We start from the raw sequence: 26,422 nt of genomic DNA, 5'->3' as shown, positions 1-26,422 counted from the left end.
CCATTAGCTGCTGCTGTAATAAGCGTTGCACTGTCTGCTTGTGCTCTCTACTGGAACAGGATTGAGATGGTGATAGAAAACGTAAACCTGTAAACTTGCCATTCAGCTATTTTAAAAGAAGTTAAAAAAAATCCTTTTGATATTGAAGAGGAACACTAAGGCAGACAGCCCTCCCCTCTTTGCAAACGACAACTTAGAGAAAAGTTCATAAATTCAGATGTCACATATGGTAACAAAAACACACTGTGCAGAAACAAGGCTCTTATTGATATGCTAGGTGAGTGGACGCAGTCGCCTTTTTTTTATGCCTATACATAAATTTCTATAAAAATGACTATAGATTTCAGAAGTCTCAAATTCATATCTACGCATTTTATCCATCATATTTCATATATATATAATAATGAATTGCCATAAACCATGAAAAGTAACGCAGCCTGTTTAATAAATTGAATAAGACAAACACACCTGATAAATGAATGTCCATCTAAACAGATATGTATAGCTCTTGGATAAGCACTGCATTGTCACTTTTGAGATTTGACAGTTCACTTAGAGTATTGCTTATTGGTTGGGTTGTGAAAAATACCCACTTTAAAAACGGCTGGCATATATAGAATTGGAGCCTCATGGCCAGTCTTCAATAAAAATAAGGCTATGAGGGAGCTACTCAAACAAGAAACTATTCCTGCAGGAGTGGTCTGCTGGGCAGTCAGTGGCAGAGATTAGTCTTTACAGTGCCGAGATAGAAGAGTTACTCAGCACTCATGTAGGGCATTGCTTCCCTGTATGATAATGGGACTTGAATTTTCCCTGCCTTGCTGGAAATTACACCAGAAACTCAGTAGATAACTTGAACAGCCTTTACTGATGTTAAGTATCATTTACAGCAGTTGTGTAGTCCAGCTTTTCTTGCTACAGCATGCCCATGAAACAGTCCTGCCTGTAACAGCAAAAGGCACTTTTCTGCAAATTTCATGACTCCAGCATGGGTAATGTAGGTTTTAGTTCATTTTGTTAACTTTTCTGTTCTTACAAAGCATTCTGGTACCTAGAAATTTTCCAGGTTAGCTCACAGCTTTGCTAAGAATTCTGTTCCTGGTATATTACATGACATCAGTGCTAATGCAGGTATGCATCAAATCATATCAGGATATTTCATAATTACACCAAAGGTCTGTAGCAACATTTTCAGTTCTGCTGGATGACAGTATGGAGCAGAACAGAAGGGAAATGAAAATTAAAGAGTAAGTTCTTAGCAAAATACGGCACTTCTCTCCAAACTTTCTGCATAAGTTTTACTTTAAACAGTTGGTTGATCTCCAAAAGGAGACAAAACATTTTGGCCTCAGTCTTAGTTTGGCGTCAGCAAACTGCAATAGTTGTTGAATCATGCCTTGATTTAGTTAACTGTGACTTTGTCCTGCATAACTAAGACTTCCAAAGACTCATATGGAAAGCAAAATTACAGAAATATTTATTGGCTCAATTTTGACTCCTTTTTTATCATGAAAATTTGTGAGCTGATTATGGTTTTTCCTTCCCCACAGATTTGGTGATATTTTATTTGATGAGTATTGCCTCTCATCTGCCAGGAGTATTTTTCCCCAGTGTCTCTAGCTGTTGCCTGAGCAACATGATTTACCTTTAATCGGTTGGGCATTGCATTTAAAATGCTGTATACAGTTCTCATCAATGAACTTGTACGTGAACTGTAACAGTTCATTTCTTACAATTAAATTAAAACCGTAACTGAATGCCAGAAAAGAGATTTAATACATCTGTATGGGTATAAATGCTTTCTGGGATCAAGGAGGTAGTGATTCTGTGCTATGAATTTGGAATTTAGATTTACGACAGGACCAAATAAAATCAGGACAATCCCCAGTATAGTTCTCATTCTCTTTCCAATGCCATAGATATGAGAAAAAAAAAAAAAAAAAGTCTAGTTTTTGTGTGGTCATGTCCTTGAAAGACTGCAGTTTGCTGCCTACCTCCTCGTTTGCACTGGTCCAACCATTTGTTAGGGCACTGCTGGAATAATTTAAAGAAAATGGGGTTGAATTGCTCTGCAGTAAAACAGAAACAATCTGAAAGGACTTTTCGTGTCTGTTCAATAGGGAGCTCCGCTGAGACAGATTAACTAGGAACTGGAGTGAGTACCTGATTTTTTTGTGGGATCTCTGCACCTGCTAGTAAGATCAGAACGGGAATTAACCTGCTCCAAACGGCATCTTGAATCTTTTGGTCATTTTGTTCAAATGAGCACGGCCTGTCAGATGCACTGTCACTAATGACTGATCGTTCTCTCATCCGCCACATAATTTGTCAAGACCACTTTCTGTTTCTTGTCATCCTATTGTTTCTTAACAGAAAGCAATGCAAGTGGCTTGGAGACACACTGGCCTTTAAGAAAGTCATTGCGATTGTACTGAACAGCCAAATGAGATCTGTGAAACAGAAAGCTGTGATAACTTCACTCCAGGAGCTTTGAAGAGTATTTTCTGGAATGTTGCTTCTTTTTTTCTAACTGCAACCGTGAAGCAGTATTTTGCATTGCCACCTGCTGCTAGAGACAGGCACTGCACTGCCTTTATCAAATTCTCTTCACTTGTGTACTGGTTTTGAATCGCCATCATCTTGTCTCTCAGACAATCCATTTAGTATTCAAGCTGCAAACGTTGCAGATAATCAGGAAGGGAGTAAATATCTGCCTTTCACTGGAACTACTGGTTCATATTGTGGTGGATTTGCAGAAGCAATGAATAGTTAACTTCCAGCTCTTTGGGAACGAAGAGATGCTTGTGGAGCCCGAGGTGCAAGATACATTCATTAGCACGAGAAGGGAATAGTGGCAAAGTACCAATTAATGCTAGGTAGGGCTGCTTCACTCGAAGACTCAGCATTCCCACCAAATGCTATTTTTTCTCCTCAAGCAATATCAGGGTATCACTGTGCTACTAAATCCTCAAGGATTCTTGAAGCAAAGGCAACTTAACGCTGGAGGTATACATTACTGGGCAGCCAGGTCCAGGCCAGGACCCGATGCTGCTGGAGCTTGCCTACACTGGTCACCCGTGTTCTCAGCTGACAGGCTCTCCCTTAGCAGCACCTGCCACCTAAAACCAAATGAGCAGTACTGGGCACTGTACACTAAGGGGATCAACCCAGTGTGCCAGGAGCCAGGCGTGTGATCTCCAGTGTGCTGGGTCACACCATGCCAGAGCCTGACTGCAGATGTATGCACTGCTCTCTGCAGCGGTGGTGTTACAGCCGTTTGAAACAAAGCAATTCCCAAATTGTCCTTTTGGTCCAGAGTCCTGAGATTGATGGATATCCATGCCAGAAGCATCAGAGAAAAACAGAAAGAAGTGTTAAAGAAAAAAACGCTGCCAGAGTTTATTCCTTACCTCATTGTTTATGTTGTTGACATCAATCTGAAACATGACAGTTCAGAACAAATCTTAATTTAAAACATACCTCATCTAATGCAGACATGGTTTTTGTCATCTGACTTGTTTTTGAGTACAGCTAAGCTTTTGGCCTCTTGATTTCTAGTAACACTGAGTTGCATGGGTTTGATGCTTCCTTTGTGAAAACTGTTCTGTTTGACATGCTAAGTGACTAAGTGACTCCTGAAGGTGAAGTCCTGAATACTTGCTGTATGTGAAAGAATAATATATATTTCATTCCACCTGAAGGTTGCATAATTTCCAGTTATGTTTCAGCTTATCCCTTTTTAGGAGACCAACATGGCCAGGCCAGTATGATGATAATAGGTGTGATTCATTTTTCCAGTATGCATGCTTTCTTTTTTTTTTTTTTTTGCATGTGATTACTCTCAGCCTGTCACATCGCCTTGTTTAATTCAAAACGTGCTTCTTGGCAGCTGTAGCAAATAAGCAATATTTCTCTTTTCATGTGCAAAGAAGAGACTGTGACAGGATAAGAAGCTTCTCCAATGTAAGTGACAGCCAGAGTATTTTTTTGAATTAAGATTAGGAAAGGCAGAATGAAGTCTTCCTTGGATGAATAAAAGAACTCTTCCCGTTAAGATCCAAAAATAAAAATTGTGCAGAGCTGTTGTATTTCTGGAGAATATAGAAAGCCATAACACATTGGTATAAAACTGATAGAAAATATTTCCATACAATCTTGTCTCATCTCAGCATTCTGCTTTACTGAGAAAAATCCAGCAACTCCCTCTGCCCTAAATGCAACCAACCAAGCTTCTACATCTTTTAGCTGAGATGACAGCACTTTGTTATACTTCCAGAAAAGAGGTCATTTATGCGAGTGCTTAAATACATAATTAAGTACACAATTTTAAGGCAATCTTATTTGTGATTGGAAAACCTGTATTTCTGTGTTGGATATCCTCTCCTAAAATTCTCACCCACAATGCTGTCCTACTGGGGCTGTCTGCTCACTTATATCCACATGTAACCCTGCTGGCATTGTCAGGACTCAGCTTTAAACCTGAGAGTTGAGTAATGCCAGTCCCAGCGCAGCTGACGGTGTCTGTGGGCATACTTCACACGGAGGTGGAGGTGCTCCCTACCACAGGGACTGCTGGGAATCTTGTGGCTGCTGTGGGTGACAGAACGGGTGACCTGATGGGACTGATACACAGCTGACCAGCCAGCCCCTCCTAGCGTTGTGCTGCGTCAGCACCTGGCTGCTGGAGGTGGTTCAGGCACTTGGTGAGCAGTGCGGTTTTCGTAACACGGCACAGTAAGAGGGATGTGTCATTTGAAGCTGTGCAAAATGACACCACAAAAGTTTCATAGGTTAAATATAGCAACTGAATCTTATGAACGTTTTTGTGCATAACATAACTAAATAAAATCTACAGAGCAGCTCAGTAGCTACCCTGAATAATCTACTGAATTCCAACCTCATGCTCCAGAATTCAAACCCCATTGATTGCAAGGGGCATTTCTAATGGCTACTCAAGTGCACTGCATCCTCTGGCCCCCGCCCAGTAAAGCACTTAGACATATGCCTATGAGTTCCCTTGCTTGGCGGTAGGCTGCTAGTCCTCGTCAGCATTCGAACAGCTTGCAGCAATGGCAAAAGGCTCCTAGTGGTGGATGCAGAGAGGGTTTTGTGTTCAGAGTGGCGACTCTGGAACTCTTTCAAGCAGTTTTGCTTTCGAACCAGAGGATACATCCACATAGTGAAGTGAAGTGCAGAAGTGCAGCACAGAGCTGAGGTGCCATGACAGCTTTATCAGTATGGAATCATAGAATCTTTAAGGTTGGAAAAGACCTCCAAGATCATCTGGTCCAACCACCACCCTACTACCAATGTCACCCACTAAACCATGTCCCTAAGCACCATGTCCAACCTTTCCTTAAACACCCCCAGGGACGGTGACTCCACCACCTCCCACCAGACGTATTTTAGCTAGCAGTATGATGGAGCATGACCAAATGGGTCCTCCTCAGACGACAGATGTCTACAGAGCCTTCCCTATGTGCTTAGGCTGCCTGATAAAAATGTCCCCTGCTCCACACCATGTGTTATAGTCACAGAGGGAACTTCTCAAGAAGTCTCATGGCTACTCATTTCAATATGTTAATAGTGAGCTATCTCAATATCATTCACACTAGAAACTATCCCTGAGATTTGCTGCCAGAAGTTGTTCTGCCTTCAAGGTTCTCATCAGGAAATATTAAAACCATTTTCATTCTAGAACCAGGATCGGTATCAATATGCAGACCTTGCAGACAAGCTGAACTGACCATATGAACATGGAAACCAAGAGTTCAAGATACTGAAAGTTGCTGGACAGTGGACAAAATCATTCAAGAAAACCTCTCACTACTTTTTAGACAGCCTAAAGTACAAATTAGTATTTGAAATGACCATTGTACTCAAAATCTAGTTACCCTCAGTACAGTGAATAAGCTGTCCAGCCGAAAAATAACATGCTGAAGAATGCAGAACAGTGAGTTGGACATCACTTATGCAACAGAGCATTTATGGATTTTTTCCACAGTAACGTGCAGTGTGAAGATGTTACTCAGAGCACTAATTACAGTAGAATAGAGTATTTATTTGGTCTAAAAATATTCCCTCTGAGAGCAATGGAATGGCTGTTAAAAAAAAAAAAAAAATCCATTTTACTGCATAACCAAACTTCCTGAACTTTTTTTTTTTTTAAAAAAAAAAAAAAAGCTGGATAGAACGGTCTTTGAAACCACCTTTGGTGAGGATCACCATGGAAATTGCAATAGTTTCCTTAATACTGTAAAATATATTACAGGGAGATAAAGGAACTAATACTTCATCGGTGCGTGATAGATTTTCTTTCTTTGATTCTAGATGAAAGGATTCTCTTTGGCAAGGAAATGGTAATATATATATATATCCAAATTAGAGATTGTGACACTTCTCTCTGCTTTTCCAAAGTAAAGAAAACAACTCAGAAGCAATGGCAGACAATGCCTCAGAGTTTTTGACATGCTGCGTGTCTGATTTTGCTTGTCACAGCAAAAAAAAAAAAAAAATCCTCTACTTAGCAGTAGGTGAAAAACAACCAAAAACCCCACTTCTTGCCCTCTCTGAAACCCCAGCAAAATTCTAGGAGGGAACAGACACGAGATCTGTTATTACATCTATACTACTGAAAGAACCAGTCAGAAATCTGGCACGCAGACTGTGAAATCTGAACAAAAATCTAATCAAACCTTTGAAATAACTACCCAAGTCCAAAAAAAGCAAAACAACAGATTATGTACAAAACACAAGGTTATGGGGGAGATCAGTCCGCTCCTTTCTGCCTGCTTATTGCTGTGTTGACTCGTGGTATGTTTACAGACTGACTAGGAATGAGTGAATTGAATAATGCATTTGTCAAACAGCATAAATATTTTTGCTGCTCAGCCAGCTGGAAGTTAACCAACCTATTAATATTTAGTTGATGAATATTCACCCATACAGATGCTTTCACTGGTCTAAGTGCTCCAGCTTAAGTGGATAGCTCTTCTCCATACTGTATTGAATTCTGAATTCCAATGAAAGTAAGCATTTAAGGTGACAATGAAAAAGCATCAGTGAGATTGGAAGGACATATTTCAGCACACTGCTGGTAGGTGGCGTACTGTGCCAGCTGTCCTCAAGTTTCCAAGATATGCCAAGTGACCTTAAGGATGTGCTAGTGATGGACAATTTTATTCCTTTCAAACAATGGCCTGACCAGTGGCTAATGATGATACTAGAGATCCAGGTAGGAGAGAGATATTAATATAAACCACACACAGACAAAGCAGCAGTGCAAATGAGAAATGAGAAAATATATTTCAGAGAGATGGAAGCAAAAGATATATGAGAATATGTGCTTCAAAGGCATACTTCCTAAAACTGGACTACAGAAGGCATAAGTCCTTCTTCTCTTCATGAAAATATAGGACCAAATAGGAGAAATTCTTTCAACTCGTTGTAAGGAGGCATGGTACTATTATAATTATTTGTTATTCATATTAAACCACTATCATTTCAGATAAAATTCGAAGTTTACTATTGTACAAAGTGTATCTGCTGAATGAGAGTGTCCTTGTTGTCAGTGTTTACCCGCCATATAGAAAAGACAGGTACAGGGTTAGGAGGAAGGCTTATAAAACATGAAGAGAACAAACACATTAATCTAAGCCAGGAGTCACGGGTTGCAAGGAGATATTTCCTCAGCCATAAACACAAAGTGTAGGGACAGCTATTTTTCTCAAGCACAAACAGGCAGACCCTTTTCTCAGGAAACAACAGTTTCTTCTAGACCAGACAGGGGGTGTTGAACACTGTGGGGTAGCACACTGGTGTCAGCATAGCTCAGACACAAAAACCCTCCAGAACTCCTGAGCTGCACGGTCACCTTCATGCCAGGATGTTAACAGTAGTAGGCTGCACTGGAAATCAGTGGGGAGCCTTCTGGGAAATGCCTCCATGGACAACAGAGGGGAAATGCAATACCTATGTCGTTTCTGTTCAGTTCCTCTCTGGAACTGAACATTCTCTTCTATTCAAGGCTTCTGTAATCACCTCAGTGCTGGCTAACTGAGTTTGGAATTTACCACTGTTGAAGTTCCAATTTCTCTCCTTTCTTCCTGCTTTCTTGTCTCTCAAGCTGCTGCTCTTAACACATTTCCTAGAGCTTTTGGTGTCATTCCAAATCCAAAGTACCACAGTATCTTCACTGCTTTTGTACAGTCCTTCCTTAGGAGGAAAGCAACGAGAAAGTTTTTGATATGCTGCCTGTCTGTTTGCTGCTTTATACTCTCTACTTCAGCTTCTGAGATGATAGAGAGCAAGGAGAAAAGCCGGGATGTTGGATGGGTTCTGTCCTAACCCCACTTCTTCTAACCCAACTTTTGGGCCAAATGCCCAAGACAAACTGGAACCCAAGCCTGGAGACTCCATTTCAAGTGAATCCTGGATCCACCATGTTTCAATTAATGCAGCAGTAACCAGCCTCCAATTCACTGGTTTCTTTTCTTTTCTCTTCTTTCCCAGAGCCTAAAGCAAGTTGCAGATTAGGTCGGTCTGCGTCCACATCAGGTGTGCCTCCTCCATCCGTTACTCCGCTCAGGCAAGCCAGTGACCTTCAGCCGAGCCAGGTACCATCGTTAGCCAATCGTGAATGACTCCATGTGCTGCAACATGCCAAATGTTTCTCACCTCTGTGTCTGTCATTTGTTACAGTAGATGAGTTTTTGTTTTCTTGTCTTTATTTTCTGTGCGTCTGCGTGCATTTGTGTGTGCGCATCTCTCATTGGCAACAAAATTCCACTGGATGCAGCCAGTAGAATTTTCTTTGCTCTTAATTCTTTGTATCCTTTTCTGTCTTCATTCTGTAATATAAATGTAGTAAAACTGTACTGTATGAATTCGCTGGATTTTTTATTTTTTCACGTTTTCTGTACTTTTTTACTGTCTTTAAAATTTATCACACTTTGATAAATTTAATCTGTGTTTAAGTGTAAATTTCTTTTAAATGTCATCTAAAGCACTTGCACCAATGTTTGTCAATGACTTGTACATACCTTTGACTTCTGCCCAGTCGTACTATAATATTTGTGCCAGTCTTACATTTGTTTTGAGCTCAGTGCATGATTGTATTACACTGTGATTTATCACTGTCCTGAAAACTGCTCTTACAGCAAGTTGTTTTGTTTAGTTAAGGCAGCTAGACTCTCTTCAGCTTTAGGCCATGTAATGCTTACAGGACTATGAAATAGTCTGCTGTAGTTATATCTATTGTATATTGTTAGGAACCAAAAAACAAACTAAAGGGGTAAAATTCTCCTCATATCTTAAACTGAGATACTTTTTTCCCCCATCAGAAACAATAATGCCACACAGACCCTTAAAAAGAAATGGAAGTGTTTGGGTTTGGCAAATTTCTCCAACAGAGAGAAAATGGAAAAGAAATAAAGACATGGGAAACCTATACTTACCTTTATTTTATATGCTAATACTTGATATTGTATCATTTCGCTGCGCAGACCTGTATTATTAGTTTGACAGAATGAACTGCTGAGAGTAGTAATTGAGAGGAAGGGTTTCACTTAAACATAACGTGAATACCTTCTGTCAAGCTCAGAGCGCTCCAATACTGTACCACTTGTGTGTACATGTATGGGCCTGCACATGGCTGTGTATGTGTGTGGGTGTACGTATACACAGGCATAAACACGTATGTATATATGTGCACATACATACAGGTATGCACACACACACAAGCACCCTTATTTAGATGGTGAATTTTCAATTGGCTTTCAGGGAATTAGTTCCCATAATCCTATTGAACTTCAATGAGATCTGAGTGGTAAACTCCCTTAGGACTTCTTCACATGTAATTCCCTATTTAAGTTTACTGTAGCTTGGTGAGTTGCTTCAAGTAGCTCTTGGCCAAAGCAGAGACCAGAAGAATAAGGTCAATTTACTCAATCCAGAGCATCACATACTTGTTAGGAAGGTTATAGTTGTGTAGCCTAGTCCATACTGGTTAATATTATTTAACTGCAGAACTGAAGCTACTGTATTACTTTAGAGTCCTGCTGGACACAATGCCTTGCATGTTTCTAAAACATATTTTACATAAAATCAAATCCATAATGGAGATTCAGAATGACAGCCCATTTAAATAGTGCATCAAGGATTTTTTTTTTTTTTATTGAAGGAAGAAATTAAGGTAATAGTACTTCCAAAGGATTTGAGTGTCCTGGTGTTCATGTAGTACATCTTTTTTGATAAAACAGGTCTCACGTCAGACGTGATGGTTTGCTGGATACTCAGTGGCAAAGGCACCTTGGGTGTTTTGAAGGCATTTTAGTCTCTCAATTTATATTAAGAACTAAACAATAAGCCTTGAAAGCAGAAGCTGATGTGATAGAAGAGATAATGAGCCTCTTAGAAGCTGCAGTCAGGGTTCACTGAAACTGTGGAGGAAAAATCCACCTCACTTTATACAGAAGAAAGGAACAAAGATGATAAGAGGAATTTTCAAGTGACTGTAGAGGGTATTCTTGTTAATTGAATAATGTATGGGCATGGCTTTGTGAGAAAAAACAAAAACTGGTAAAAGCTTTCTCTCTGCTCATCTTCCCCTCCAGTTGTCAATTTCTTACTATCAATCTATTAAATTGTCATTTATTATGAATGCATAAATTTGTAAAGGTGTGGATTTGACCCTGATTCCAGCTGAAAGACATAAGTCTCATTATCTCTTTGGCTGATACAAACATTGCTTCGATTGTGTTCTTTATACACCTACTTTATCTTAATGTGCAAATAATCTATGATGGGTGAAATGTGTTTGGAAATGCCTGGGTTGTTAGCCCATTCTGAGTCTGACAGATTGTGGCATACAGTGTATTTGTTTTTGTGTGCTGTGGCTATTGATTATATTGATACTGGTTTCCTTAACTACATCATAATCAGCAGTTACGCTTTCCAAAAGATTAAGAGGATGCTTCTTGTCATCCACCTCTGTGTTGATGATATGGGCACAGCTGACATTCACACAGGGATTCAAGGTAGAGGGGTACATCTGGGAAAGGGCAGAATACTGTTTTGATTGTTTTTCTCAAATCTTCATGGATCCCCAACTAATATTTTTCAAACATTTAACTTGAGAAAAATTTAGATGTACAACTGAGCTCTCCAAGGCTCATCAGTTTTAATACAGAATGATTCATGCAAGTGGTAAGAATGCTTAGTAACTCAAAGAAGGTCTGAACTAAGGAAACCTAAATTTGAATTTCAAACAAATACTGGCTAATTTTATAACTATTGGCATTTAACTCCTGTATGCCTTATTCTCTTGCTTCTGTAATGGTGTAGGAGTTGTGAGGATTAACCAGATAATATTTATGGAACATATTTATGGCGTATGGATGGTAAGCATTACAGTGATCACTTATAAATAAAAAGAAAGGGCTTACAATGAATTATGTGGCTGGTCTCTGATGGAGAACACTTAAAAGTAACACTTAGGAGTGGTGACCAGCAGTTACAGACATGCAGAGGCAGAGAGCATGCTGTTCTGTACTTCTGGTAAATGGTGAGGGCATTTTGAAAGATGGTTGCAGGAAGCAACCTTGGATTAAGTCATGAATTAACTAAATTTAGAGTGAAGGATAAACAAAAATAATCACGTAACTGAAGTTATTGTGTAAGAAAAAAGTTGAAGAAATTAAGGAAGTAGAAAAAAAAGTCAAAATTCAACTGTGAAGTATGGAATATTTTTGAGTTACAGAAGTGGCAAATAGCTATATATGCTAAATACATACCCTAATATAAATATATATCCTAAAGAGAGGAATGTAAGTAGTGGAGAGGTGTTCTACATATCACAGAAGGTGTTCCCCTATAGAGGTTCTCCAATGTTAGCAGAGAGCTTACAGGGGATGGAAAAATGTTCTAGACAGTAAAGAAAGTTGCACCTTAGATATCAAGTAATGTGTGGATAAAACTAGAAACAGTGGAAGTCCATCTGAATTTCACCATTATATTGAAATGCAAACAAGTACCAGTCTTTTGTAGCCACCCAAGCAGACAAAACAGAAGTTAACCAGAACATGAGATTCATAAAGTAGAAATCAAGTATGGTCCCAGGATGCCCCAGTAAATAAATGATCTCCCATATTGCTGCAGCTTCTGTAGCAGACATGCTCAGGTGTTCTTGCCCCTGCAATGGCAAATCCTCAAGCATGGCAGGGCACACCTGTAGTGAACTGAACTGTTCACTTGTGTAAAGTAAGAAGGATTTGGAGTCCTGGATACCACTGCAATGATTCGATGGTTCCCTGCCTCCTGTCATTCTCTCTGTCTTCTCAGGGTAACAAAGGATTACATAGGAATCAAAAATCCATGTCACATACAGGATATATGTGCACTGAGCATGCTTATTTGTAAAGAGTAAAATGTTTCAAGCAACCTGTACTGTGGAAGTCCCCCTGCTGGATAGCTGAGCATCTTGCATCCCTATTTTTAATGTACATAAAGCCATCTCTAGGTCACTGCCAGGCTTCTCTGAAACACACACACACACAAATCTGCTAAATTCTATTTTAAAGAAAAGTAGCCAATATAACTATCTCCTGTTTTATTTATTTATTTATTGGCAAACAAATTTTGCAAAATGAAATTTCTTTTCGTTAAGATGTTGACAGCCATGTGTATTAAGCTGTATATCAGCACAATGGCACATGTTTATACACGCATCCTGAAGGAAAGATCCACATGTTTATATGATCCACAACCTCAGGGAAAATACACCCTTTGATAACAAAGCCCCTGATAGCTACAATTCAATATTTCAGCTTTTCTGTGAAGCAGAGCCTGCTTTCAGACATTTCCACAAAACTATGTACCTTATCTGCAGATATGCAGCCTCTCGTCATGCTGCCAGTTAGTTACTTGCTTTTCAATGGGAAGACAGCACTCTAGTCCCTTTACTTTTGTCTCCTTGAGGTATGCTGTCCTAATCTCTGGAAGGCAAGCATGCCTTGCAAGGCCTGCTGTCTTCTTTTGGGGGGGGACAGGGCACTGATATCTATCTCCAATTTAAGCAAGGAAAGGAGGTTTAAACTTAACAGTGGTGATCAAAGTAAAATCCAGAAGCCATGCTGAGATTAGAAGGAATAATTTAGAGGAGGGAATAAAGATAGGCAGGCAGCTATGAAGGAGCTTCAACTTCCATTGCAAGAACAGAGAGAAAAGACTAGAAAAGAGAATCAACACTGAACTTTTTTTTTTGGTGGCCTTTCTTTTTTTTTTTTTTTTCCTCCCAAAATGCAGCTCAAAACGTGTGGTATCTGCCCCAGCCTGTAGCAGACTCGAGGCAGTGTTTGTCTTCCCTCATCCCAGCCCAGGCAAGGGGCCTCCAGCAGCTAGGCAGAGCTTTCAGCCCGTGCCCTCAGTCGGGTACGGGATTACAAGAGGGGGCCCGCACACCCGACCGAGCAGACCATGTCCCTGTGGCCTAGCACCGAAGGAAGGGACTCTGCCAACACTTTATTTGAGTGGGTGTCTTTGATGGGCAAGCATTTTAGGTACTTATTTTTGGTGTTTGAACTCACTACCAAAGCCGTTTTAAGGAAATGGAAAACCGAGCTTTGCACAGTCCTGAAAGCAAGAAACCAGGATTTTTCTCGTGTAGTTTTTTACTGTGTACGTATTAAAGCCTGCAGGAAGCAGAAAGCAGAATTTCTACTTCTAGTCGGCAGCTGGAGGACGTGTTTGAAGGTTTCCCGTCAGTACCAAGCGCCACCGGCCTATTTCCACACCCTCTGCGGTTTCTGTCGTGTCGCCACTTGGGCGGAGCTTGCGCCGGGCGACCAGGCGCCGGCTGTCGCCTGCAGCAGCGCAGCAAGGCCCAGCCCGGCCCTGCTCGGCCCGACTTGGCCCGGCTCAGCTCGGCCCGACTTGGCCCGGCTCGGCTCGGCCCGGCCCGGTCCGTCCCAGCGAGGCCCGGCCAGGCCCTATGAGTCCGGTCGCGGCGCTCCGTGAGGCGACGGCGCCGCCTGGCGGCCCCGGCAGCGCCACGGCCCTCGCCGAGCCCACCTGCGGCACGGGGCAGGCCCTGGGCAGGGCCTGGGGAAAAACCCGGCATGTGCTGAGAACCCCTCCCCAGGTCTCCGGGAGATAAAGACTGAGCATTTTGCAGCAGTGGTTGTAAACTGTCACTGTCCGTGGCTGCTCCCTGGCTAGTGCAGTCCCCGCGCCCTGCAGCGTCCTCACCAGTTAAATCCCAAATTCCTTCGCACAGCAGCATAGATAGCCTTTTGTTCAAGCCTGAATGTTTAGGTGCTAACGAAAATGCAATTAAAACACCCACGTTTTATCATGAAAAAAAATTTCTCGCATTAAAATCGATGTGAGACCTTATCCTCAGGGCAACTGCTATTTAATTTTATACTCTAGTTGAAAAATCCTAAGCACATAGTTTGAATTGTTCCACTGTAAAGTAAAAGAATGGTGGGAGGGAAATACAGTGACACAAAAAAAGCTTAGATATCTATTTAGCTGCTCTCCACATGCATTCTTAGAACAATGCCCTGTAGTTTAAGTGCAGTATAGGCTCACTGAAAGAAATTCACAAAACTTGAGAGAAATAATGTAGAGTTGAATCCTGACAGGTACTGAGCATGCCTCAGCAATGCAGCCAAGTGTTTGCCTCATGGCTAAGTGCATGAGTAATTCTGTTCTGGGTCAACTAAGTATTGCAAACCCAGTTCTTAATGTCTCTGGCCTTCGTTGTGTATACAAAGCATATTATAGTCTTTGTATGCCTTGTAAGCATTGTGTTCACCCTGTAATTAACGAATGCAAGAAGGTTAAATTGTTACTATTATGGCTATAATTATTTTTGAAAGCACCTAGACAAAAAACATCCCCAATGAATTGGCATTATCATGCTTTAGTTGGCGAATGTGCATCTGAAAGCATATGGTCTCTATATTACTCTGAGCACAAACAATGCATCTGTGCTCTTCTATTATTCTCAGTTTAAAGTTGTAGTTTTCCCCAGCAATAGTGCACAGGAGTTCAACGCAGGCGATAAACACTCTGCACTTCTTAGGCCTCTTAGCAGGGCTGGGTTCCTGGCTGCCACATTTAATGACTTCCGCTGCTGAAAAATGAACATCTATAAATGAAGATCCATGCTGTTCCATATCTGATCACAGCAGTCTTTTTAAACTTCCATTATATGAAAGAAATACAGTAATTGCAGGTAGATAGAGAACTCTGTAGACTGGAGCACTCTTTCATCCTGTCTGAACACTAGTGAAATTGTAACAGGAAAAAAAAAAAAAGCGTGCTAGTAAGTGAATTAGTGTCTGCTAATGGCATAAATGAGTGTCATTGCTCAGTACTGTAAATCCTTGCTGGATGCAGTCCTTGAAGAATCACAATCTGAAAGCAACATCAAACCCTAATGATTCTGCTTTTATGGTTCTAATAGTGCAGGGGGGTTGCAATGAAAGCACCAACTTCTGTCATACCTGCTCTCTGGGCTGGAGGGAAAGTAAAGATCCCCCTGGGTTGCTGGTTAAAGATCTCAGGTGAGGCGCAGTCCCAAATTCGTATTCAAAAGGCGTACCTAGCTACAGTACTAATTACTGCTCTGGTATGGCTCTCTGTCTCTCTTTTTTTCCCCTCGTTTTCAAAATTTTTGAAAGTATACTCTGTATTTTTAATGTAGGATATGTAGAAACATATAGAACAATTCATGGGATGGTGATGATAGTTTTCTTCTCCTTCCTATGTGTAAAGTCTGTGTTCCCCTTCAGCCAGTGCAGTGGCTCTGAGATCTCTGTCTCTGTGCTCCTGGAGCCAACATTGTGGTTGTTCCTTTTTGCTACTTGATCTTTTTCTTCATTCAAAATGTATGTCCACAGTGCAGGAACAGTCCCTTAGCCTCTTGCTCTGTAATCAGAAGTCTCATGGGTTTTTGGTCTACACTTTCTGTACACCATTTATTGCTTTGGATGGTAGACTGTGATGCTGTTTCCTTAAAGGGACTTAACTACTCCTTCTGTTTAACCATCACTTTTAATAAGGCTTGGGATGGTCACTAGATCCAAAGCGTTCCTAATGCTGGCCAGTAGGATCTACCACAATACCATCTGTGGTGTTGAAGAATCATAAATAAGGTCCATAAATAAGGTTGTCTAAATATCATAAATAAGATATCTGTGTGGGTAGACAATGCGAGTAGAACAAATACTGTCCTTACCCCAAGGTTTTATAAGTCCAGCATAACAGACGAGAAAGAAAGCAGTTGTAGAAGGGAATAGATTGGTACATATGTGACTGCTTAAGCTTTGGTTTACACTGAAATTAGAAAGTGCAAAACTATATGGTGTAAAATCCATATATCTTTGACAGTGATTTTAATTAGTTTTATATGCCACTAACATAATGAAATGCATTTGGATGTCTAACACCAGATAACAAGGTAAACGTAATTAGAAAAAGTTTACAGATGATGTCTCTTTCTCAAATGTCCCACTTACGGAGGTGGATTGCTCCTTCCATGGAGATGTCTTTAGTGTCTGTGTAGGAGAAAACAAATGAAGGTGAAGGTAGACACAGACTGAATTTTGTAATGCTGGTTTTGCAAATGGCTGGGAAGGAGAAGCTCCTCTGGGTCCTACCTGGGAGGATGGACAGGCATGGAAGAACCCAAGGTAGAGTACTGAGAGAACCCCCTGGCACAGGCAATTCACTGATAGGATGTGGGCCAACTTTTACCTTGAGATGATGTCTGTATTTGATCAGAGTTTGGCCTGAGTGTATGTGAAAATCCGAGTCATTCAGAGCCACAGGCCTTGTTCAGGCCAAACGTTCACAGAACAGGGATGAGGCATCGCACCGATTGCCACCACCTAGAAAGAAGTGCTGTGGCACGACCTGTGTCCTGAAGTGCCGTGCCACACACCCTTCTGGGGAGTTTGCACTACTAAAGATCTTGGAGACTGAATTTCTTGGTGTGTTTTCGTGCCTTTACAAAGTGCAGCAGGGCCCCACGCCCACGAGAGGGAGCAATTGGATTACTTTACACCATCTTTTTTTCCTGCAAGGACAAATACTCTGCATACACGAAGGCAAAAATTCTGCTGTCGTCAGTCCAGCTAAAAACATTGTCAACATTTTGGATGAGAGAAACAACAAGAATTTTAATGCTGTAGGGAAGGCTCCACAGTGCATTATGTTGAGTTTCAGCTTGAATCTGGTCTTACATAATCAGTGCACGGGTCCAAAGCTGTGCAAATTGTTTCTAAATATACAAACTGCAAACAGAGAACTCTTATTAAAAAGAAAGAAAGAAAAGAAAATGCAGACCTTGAAGTGGATGGAATTGCCACATCCATCATCCCTCACCTCCAAGGCACGCCTGACTGATTGGCACTGGAAGCAAATGTGTCAGAGCCACCTTCTGTTGGCAGACAGCCCTGCTGCTGCTGCTGTCCCAGAATTTTTTCTTCAGCATTCAGCTGGTCTGGTCATGCAGCAGAAGCAGGTCACTACGCTGCTGGGTACTGCTTTGCCAGGACCCTGTTTTTTCAAGAGCCTGAGAAAGCACACGCTGGGAGGCCCGAGCACATGCTGTGGCCGCAGTAGGCCCCTAGGCCCAAGCATGGCGGTGGTGGCTCACTTCTCCATGTCGCTGACAGCGCGGGGCTTCTGCTTGGCCTCCCGGGCACAAAAAGTATTGAACAGGAGCACTCTGGGCTGTGACCACACAGCAGCAGAGCTCCTACAACGTTGTTGCTCGTTTTTCAAATGTGTCAATGGTCACGGCCTTTTAGGACACACAGTTTGAGGCACATGTTTTGTTGGGGGAAGCAGGCCGGCTTTAAGAAATGTACTTCTGCAGAAAGAGGGTGTTGGACATGGGAGCACAGTGATCAGACCTTGAAATCTCTGAGCACCAGGCCTATATTTTGTCTTCCTACCTTTCCTCACTCCTCGAGTGCCAGCTTGGCTGCCATTATTTAAGATACAGTGGAAGAGAGTGGGAGGAAGAATATTGCATTCACTTGCTCTGATCTCTTGTTGTTCTTGGACGGGCCTTGTAAGCTTGCCAGTAGAGTACAGAAAGAGGTTTGTTCCCTCACATAAGTAGCTGAAACTTTTCAAATACAATAATACTCTGACAAAGAATGGAATACAGTGTTTATGATGGTTTTCACTTCCCTCTCATTTTTTTTTTCTCTTTACCTAGTCGTTTCACAGATCTAGGAGATTACTTTTTAAAAAACGGAGAGGACAGGCATAAGAAGATATTATCAAGATGTTATCTACATTTTTTTTTTGGGGGGGGGGAGAGGGAGGAGGTGGGAAGGTTGTGTCTGAGTTGGGACAGTCTTTCAGTACTTTGAAAAATAGCCTTAGCTCAACAGAGAAATAAATGTGTGGAGAAAGACACTGCAGCTGATGCAGCACATGTATGTGGCTGTTCCCTGGAAAGTGACTTACACTCCATAGCCCCTGGAAGCTGGTGAGGATTTCAAAACAGACTACATCAGTTGGAGGACAAGAAGACAGGCAGATCTAGCCCATTGTACATCCTGTATTGTAAGTGAAAGGAAGTAGGTTCTCAGCATGCTTAAAGCAAAAGCAGATCAGCACCTCCTAGTGTGGGCACACAATGCTTTTATCAAGAAAAAAGAAAGAAAGTAGTCAGGAGCTGAGACGGAAGGAGGCAGTGAAGGGCAGGGTGCCCTGCTCCTGGTGCTGCCTGTCCTGACTGACAGGGCAGCAACTTGGGCTTACTCTTGCACCTTCTCTTTGTAGGACTTTTGTATAGCTGCATGCCTCCAGTACCCCACAAAGAGGGCTCAGACATAGGCACAGCAGCCGAAGCACAGTCTTTCCGCCCAGGCTTTTTTTTTTTTTTTTTTTGAGAGTCAGAGTTCTGCATGGGGTGTAGAATTTAGTGTGATTTATTCAGAAACAGAAATAAGAGCTAATATTCCCAATAAAAGACTTAGGCAGGTCCATGAGACATATGGGGAGATGTATGCCTTGAAAGTCTTACTGTTTAATTGGAAAAATGTTACTAAGCAATACCTCTTGCAGCTTATGAAACACTGAATTAGTGAGATCACTGTCCTATCCTGTCTATAACAAGAAACTAAAAATTAATTGGAGGTTCTTCATCTCATTTTTAACAGCTCTTACAGCATTGTTTGTGATTCTACTACAAATAAGTAACAATTTACAGTAGTAATAAATATATAATGTAATTATGTGAAATAATTTCAGCCTAAGCATCCATAAGTTGCCTATAAAGGATTTCATTTGGTAGCATTCCTTCCTCTTTACGGAATCTCTCTTTAAGGCATTTCTCATAAATTTGCTTATTCTCTTCTAAAACTTGTTAATTCACTTCAAAACTTGTTCTGAGATTTTTATGTGCAAACAATTAGCTTAGTCACATTAAGAAGGATGTAGTACCAGAACAATAACAATTGAAAAGTTTATTTCAAATGGTGTTGCAACCACTATTGAAGACATTGTGCCTTGGTTAAAAAAAAAAAAAAAAAAAAAGAATAAAAAAACAAAACAAAACAGAAGCATGCAATTTCCTTTTTCTCCCTTTTCTGTGTGTATTTATGTTTAACTCAGGGCAAGAATTTTATAATATTCTTAAAGGAAAAATTAAAGTAGAAATAAAAATGGCATGAATTCATGAAAGCATGGGTTTATATATAGGCATTTTCTGTAAATGAACCAAACTTTCTGTATTCTAGGTAGAAAAAAAACTTATCTGTCTGCTCATACACATTTCTATTACCTCCATGCACTCCCACTTGTCTTACCTTTTCCGTATATGAACTGAATGCATTGTACCACATTTTCTGTTTGAACTGTGTGTGCCTGATGCATAAAACACGACACAGAACAGCAAGGCTTTCCCCACCATTTGTGTTAAGTCACGAACCATCCAAGCTTTGTTCTCATGGTTGTTGTCATTTCACCAGAATCTTTTGATGTTTGTATAGCCTTATACAGTATATTGCACTTACTGTACCTGTATAGTATCTCGTCTGTATACTGTATGCACATAAATATGTATATTCACTCATGTATGTATGTATAGTATGTTTATATATCTATGTATATGTATGTGTGTTTGTTCATAGTCTTTCACTAGCAATGTGTGGCTATTCATATACATTCTGTATGCCTATTATGGAGAGGTATGAATGCCGGCACCCACTTTTGATAACCTACTTTTATCCTCATTTTGTCTTGTTAAACAATGAAAATAAAAATGTCATGTATTTTAAATGAGAACTTTAAAAGATTATTATTTTTTACTAATTTAAGGTTTCCAGTTCTTCAGGCAAAAAAAGAAAAAAAAATTGCAAAGATACTTGTATTTCTTATGACAGCTTTCTGTAGTTGAAAAATATTTGATAACAGTCCACACTCTGTAGCTTTGGCTCACTGTATCTTGTGCTGCTCAAGGGTTCCTAGGTTTGGAGATGCCCTTACCCAGCTGGACTCTCATGCAGAAAATCCCAACTCCATTCACTGGTGCATTTGCAATAAATGTAGGGGACAACCTATGTCTGTAACATCTCGCACATACCAATACTGGATAGAGAAGGGCCTTACTCAGCCTGGAAAGAAAAGTTTCTCCAGTGCAGGTACACAGTAGGAACAGGTGGCTGTACCATCCCTTATGAGTCAGTTGAACAGGAACATTGCAGACACTGGTTGTCAGCTATGATTTCAAACTGCCTCTTAGTTTGCAGTCCACAGTAACATATAATTGCCGATTGATTAAGCAGTTATTGAAACAGCTAACGGTCATTTATTAGCCCTTTGTAAAGTTATTCTTAATCACCATGCAACTGCATGTAGGCGCAGCTAACTGGCCTTGAGCCAGCGAAGCACTGGTTATCTTAAATAGCAGAACATCTCTGTAAATCAAGGGGACAATTACGTGTTTTCCAGTTGAGCGTGTATTTGTTCTTCATTGAATAGGAGCTACAATGATAATCATATGTGTTCCTGTCTGAGGCCTATGAGTGATAAATTTACTTCCTTTGAAGTTAATCTTATCGTCGTATTATCTTGTCAGCCAGGCCAGTCTCAGTGCATAGTTAAGTTACTGCAGCACAGTGGCAGTAGCTACTCAGGAAAAAAAATAGAAGATAGATCCTTATACAGGAAATACAAAAGAATTTTTAGCATGACACAGTCACTGTTACGAAGAGCCTTCACCCCAACTAAAAGTGCATGATAAAAAATCCTTTTCATTTTTTTCTTTAAAGATGCAAGGTTAAATTCTGACCTCACTCACGTCAATAGCAAATTCCCATTTAACTCATAAGCTACAACTGGAATGTCCAAGGAATGCTTTTTCTCAACAGAAAATAGGATGGGGAAAGGACACATTCCATTAATCGAGCTGTGTGTGCATGGGCCAGCAGCCTGATCTTAAAAGTCAGAGTGGTAACTAGTGGACTCTTGGGTCTCCAGCCTTTTTTTCTTGCCTGTATTTCAGCTCTTCTGTGTGTCAGTAAATCATGTCTATATGAGATTTGGGTACTGTATTATTTAGCAATTCTTGATATAAATGAGAGTACACGATGTTGTTCTGAGTCTAGAGTAAAGGCTTATCTCATACTAAGGATATCTCTCACATTCAAATTCTTTAGAAATTTTCAGTACAGTTTATAAGTCTAGTATCTGTTAATTAACTACATTTCAAATTGGGGTTAGTGGTGAATCATAAATGGTTATCCCTGTCTATTAATCTCGTTTTATGCGTCTTTAAAAAGGAAGATGTGACCACGTAAAAGAACAAGATCATCTGTGTACATTTTGTTGTTTTCAGTCATACTTTCCTAAAAAGTTTTTCTCCCGTGCAATCAATACAATACTTGAAAAATGACATGTAATGTAAGAAAATGGTCATTGACTCAATTTCACCATTAGAAAAGGAGAAATGGAAGAGCACATATTGAAATTTCTCATCTGTAAAGCAACTTCATAGTCTTTAATTGAGGTATTAGTGTGTTTAGATCACTAAATAATAAATGAGGATTTGAAGGCACCAATCAGCCCTTTCAGAGCTGAAGCATTCTCCCTTCCTATATTACTTCGATCATTTTAATTTTTTTTAATTACTATTGTTAAAATATTCTTGTGACCATTTTCTTGAAAATGCTAGATAAATGCAAAGCTTTAGTGGCTTTGCTGAAAAACTGGAGTGCTGAGGTTCTTCAGCTGTCATAGCAATGAAGGTTAGTTAAATATTCAGTTCTAATACTAGCATCAGTAGGAAGAGTGCTGAAGCTCATGTATGTGTTTCTGGCTTGGGTAAAATGAGGTCCAATTTAGGTTCCCCAAAGTGGAGAAACTCATTGATTTTGTGGTTTCTCCATGTCACATTTTTTTTTAACTTTAGACTTGGCCTCACTGTTGACTTTCTCTTAGTTCTTCCAAAGTCTTGGTCTTGTTTGCACTCATTTTCATTCTTCAGTATTTAATTTCTCTGTCTTTCTTGGCTGCTGCTGAATGAGCAGAAACAATGACCTAGAGTGTGCACTCTGCTACCCTTCTACATGAGAGCTTTTGCAGCCTGCAAGGGTTGGGTCTTGCGGAGATAAGGATCTTGCCCACCAGCAGCTCTCACTGCTCCATGCCACATCTGAGCGTAAAGTAGGACAGACTCTTCCTTTCAGTATGAGATTTAGACTCTGGCAGTTTTCCAAAACTACCACAATTTAGAGTAAGAAACACTACTTACAGGTGTTTTGTACTGTGAACATGGTTACTCAATCAAAGTCAGGGCCAGCTGTAGTGATCATTGAGGTCGCTGCCTCAAACCATCCTGCTGTTTAAGACTGGTTGATGAACAGTTAAGGCACACGTGATGAAGTAGCAACCTCCAGCACAACGAAAAGGTGAGGAGACAGAGTTAGTAACATCTTAATGTAATCTGGGATGTTAAAGTGTTACCCTGCAGGTGCTGTACTGCAAAATGCAGTTAGCATGAGGCCTCTGTATCACTGAACTCTACCAAAGTCTGGATATTCTGTCCTTTGTTCCTCCTGTGACTGACCTAATACAACATTGAATTTTCCTTTCTATTTTACAGTGAGCGAAAGGATGTATCATGGTGGGTTGCTTGAGTTCTGCATTTACTGCTTAGCAAAGGCATAGATTAAGTTTTGATTTTTCATAAGTAATCTCAATAGGAATGCACTTTGTGATGAACCACTGCATAAATGAGATGCATGAGACAACTTTACACAATATGCCTAATACAAGTTGCTCTACAGACTTTTACTTTAAACATAATAGCATTTACAGGATGTGTTAACTAATAGCAGATCAAGCAGTACATTTCAGACAGTTGTTTGGCTTAAAAAAATTAGCTTAGATGAGACAGATACATGTTTACAAATATGTTAATAATGCAAGGTCAGGAAGATCTATAGCCAGACTGTCAGAGTGAAAATGAAATGCAGGATGGTGAATTTATCATTTAGAGTTTGCTTTATTGATAGCCTCAGCAATAAACTGAGTGTAGCTGGAAAACTTGAGACATAGGAGTGTGTGTAGTGCTGATTCTGTATAAAGTAGCTGTGACATTTAGTAATTGGAAGCAATGAATCATGAAACTGGAGGTCTGGAGTCAGAGGTGCTGATGGTTTACTAACCATTTGCTAATTTAATGTTAGGATAAGTATTAATTGTTCATAATCTCAAATCTTTGAGAATTCTTGGAGTTCCAAAGATTCTTTTAAACTGATTTTAAGTAGTGGATCAGTTGGGCTGTAGAACACAGATGATGTAGTAAGTTTTTAAGTGAGTCCCATATTTAAAAAAGGTCTCTTATGATATTGCATCATATAGTTACAGGATCTTCATTAAGTGGTAGAACAATTTTTACACGGACTCTTTTTTTTCCTTTTCCTGTAGTGGTATCATTTGGAAGAAAACATATTCCCAGAAGTTTAGAAATTCAGAGTAATGGAAATCAAAACACTAAACACAGCAATTCCTATGTTACAATAGTATAATAGCCCTAAAATGTGATGCACGTGCAGTTTTATAAGTTGAAATAGCAGGTGTCAGTGAATTCCTTTAATGTTAAATATATGGTGTAAGGTTACAAGGTGTTCCTTCCTGCACAAATATTTTGTTAAAATTAAAACTGGTGTGATAGGAGAATCCTTTCCCAGTGCTTAGATGTATTATTACCTGGATTCTCGTACCAAGACTCTGTGTTCCTAACACATTATTTCTGCCACAGCAGACATAACAGGCTGACTGGCAAATGTTGATTTCCAGATCTGTGCCAGTAACATTAAAGATGTTGCTATAAAAACAAAAATAGAAAATTTGCTATTAGTGGCTTGTATTGCATTAGAAATGCAGAGGGAAAAAATCTTGAGAAAGCAGAACACGTGTGTTTTCTCCCACTTCCAGTGTATTCTGTGTGTCAATCAGAAATGTACTGCTATCAAGGTTTATGAAAACATATGCTTAGTGCAGGCCATTGATACAGATGTTTACGCTTTTTTCAGTTAATATCCCTCCCTATTCAAGGGAGAATGGAGTGTTTACTTGTGTCTCTTGAAAAGAAGAAGTTGTGAAAGAACCGAGCAGGCAGTTTGTGCGGCGATTAGCACATGGTGTGTGCCTGTGCTTGTGATGCGAGTATGCGAGTGCACAGCAGTCATCTTCATGCGGTTGCTGGTATCGTAGGACACCTGCTAGAAAACACCTCAGGCACTTCCAGAGAATTTGCAGTCGCGTTAACAAGTGTCCCTGGTAGCGTTACCATGCACTGCTGGCTGCATGGAGAGTGTCTGCTTTCACAGCTCACGGTGCACATGCCACGTGTTCCTGAACATGCTACTGCTTTTAATCACCTCTGTGTTAATAATCAATTGTTGTTTTGAATTTAGCAGTAATGGAAGAACTGAGTGGCAGTACAGAGCTATATAACGGGCTAACTGTCCTGGGCCAAATTACTCGGTCTTTTGTGTCAATATTTTTCCGGAGTACCTCTGTCACAGAGAGATATGGCTGCAGATGTAGCCTGTAGCTTTACCCTCACTTACCAGCTTTTACAGCCACTGGAATTAGCAACGTTTAAGTGCAGTGCAATGTTTATAGCTCGCAGTTAGCAACAGAAACCTTATCCAGCATCATTTTCCAACCGCTTTTCAGAAGGCTTTTTAAAACATTGGAGTGTTTTTTACTATTTGTCTGAACAAACTGTAGTCGAATTCTTAGACCTGTGAAGTCAGTGGGCACATTCCTGTTGACTTCTAGCAAGGTCCTCAGCGCTCAGAGCTTTTGAAACCTGATTCATGCTGAACTCCTGCACTGGGCAACTCCCCTTTGGCACGTGTGCTAAGAGGATCTCCACGTCAAGCTAAGACTATCAGATAACACACCGTGAAGTAACTCTTGCTACTCACCATGGCCCTCCGCCACTTGCACCCGTGGCACACGGCTACCTCCTAGGAGTCACCCTCCTGCGTGGAAATACCTTGCCCGGCCGGGTGGCTGGGACCCATCTGCATCAGAGCAAGTGCCATCGAGAGTTTCAGTGGGAAAGAGAGTTTGGAAATTCCCGTATGAGAAAAGGCGAGAGGGAGGGAGTACCTCTTCCTCCCAGAGGATGGTAAGTGGCTTTCAGAAAGCCTTTCTTCTTCATTTGTTGTAGCCTGCCAAGGCAAACCAGCATGCTTGGCTCTGCTGAGTGATGTGTAGCACTGCTCACAGATTGCACTGCTCATAGCTCACTTTGTGTACTGATACTGGAGACATTTCTAATAATCTCCTCCAAATGTCGATAATATTTTTATTTCAGTAAAATTTGCATTTGTTTAAGATCACTTTGTTACAGCCTCATGTCAGCTCTTTGGCTTTCATTTTATCTATGGTATGCAGTTGTCATGAAGAAAAGAGCATTTGTACGGCATCCACAATCACACATGTGTGATGTGGTTTTTCCCATCGTTCCTGTAAGTGAAGTCAAACTGTCCTATAGGAGAGGGAGGACACTCAAAAGGACCAGGAGAAAGCAGTATCTTCTTCAGCCCCATAATCCATACAATTTCAGCAATGTAATTGGGAACCTACAGTACTAGGAACAAATTATGGAAAGACCACTGTATCACGGGACTCATTTATTGCTTCTGATTTACCTTCCAAAAAAACAGCAGCATTAAAAATAGGCAAACCAGGAACTTTTCAGCCAAGATGTCACAAGGAAAAGCATTAGAATAAGATTTTGTATTGTCTAAGCCCTCATATAATGAAAAATACTTCTTTTAGGTCATTAAAGGTTCATACACCACAAAAGAAAACACTCATGGAAGTGTTCAGAACATGAAATATTGAGTGGTCAATTCAAATATTAGAAAAG

At 40.5% G+C, this 26,422-nt stretch overlaps 1 protein-coding gene across 5 annotated transcripts in view; it reads left to right on the top strand.

Annotated features, from left to right (window-relative positions):
* The window catches only part of NYAP2 (neuronal tyrosine-phosphorylated phosphoinositide-3-kinase adaptor 2), a 140,709-nt gene that overhangs the window by 104,185 nt on the left and 10,102 nt on the right, over positions 1-26,422 (top strand). For all 5 annotated transcript variants that reach the window (XM_040567108.1, XM_040567107.1, XM_040567109.1 and 2 more), the window contains one exon: positions 8,512-8,615. In XM_040567108.1, the coding sequence (XP_040423042.1) occupies positions 8,512-8,615 (104 nt within the window). The remainder of the gene's footprint in view (positions 1-8,511; positions 8,616-26,422) is intronic.

The sequence above is a fragment of the Cygnus olor genome, chromosome 9 (assembly GCF_009769625.2).
Source record: "Cygnus olor isolate bCygOlo1 chromosome 9, bCygOlo1.pri.v2, whole genome shotgun sequence".
NCBI lineage: Eukaryota > Metazoa > Chordata > Aves > Anseriformes > Anatidae > Cygnus > Cygnus olor.
Note: the sequence above shows the minus strand (reverse complement) of the source record. Positions and strands in the feature narration are given on the sequence as shown.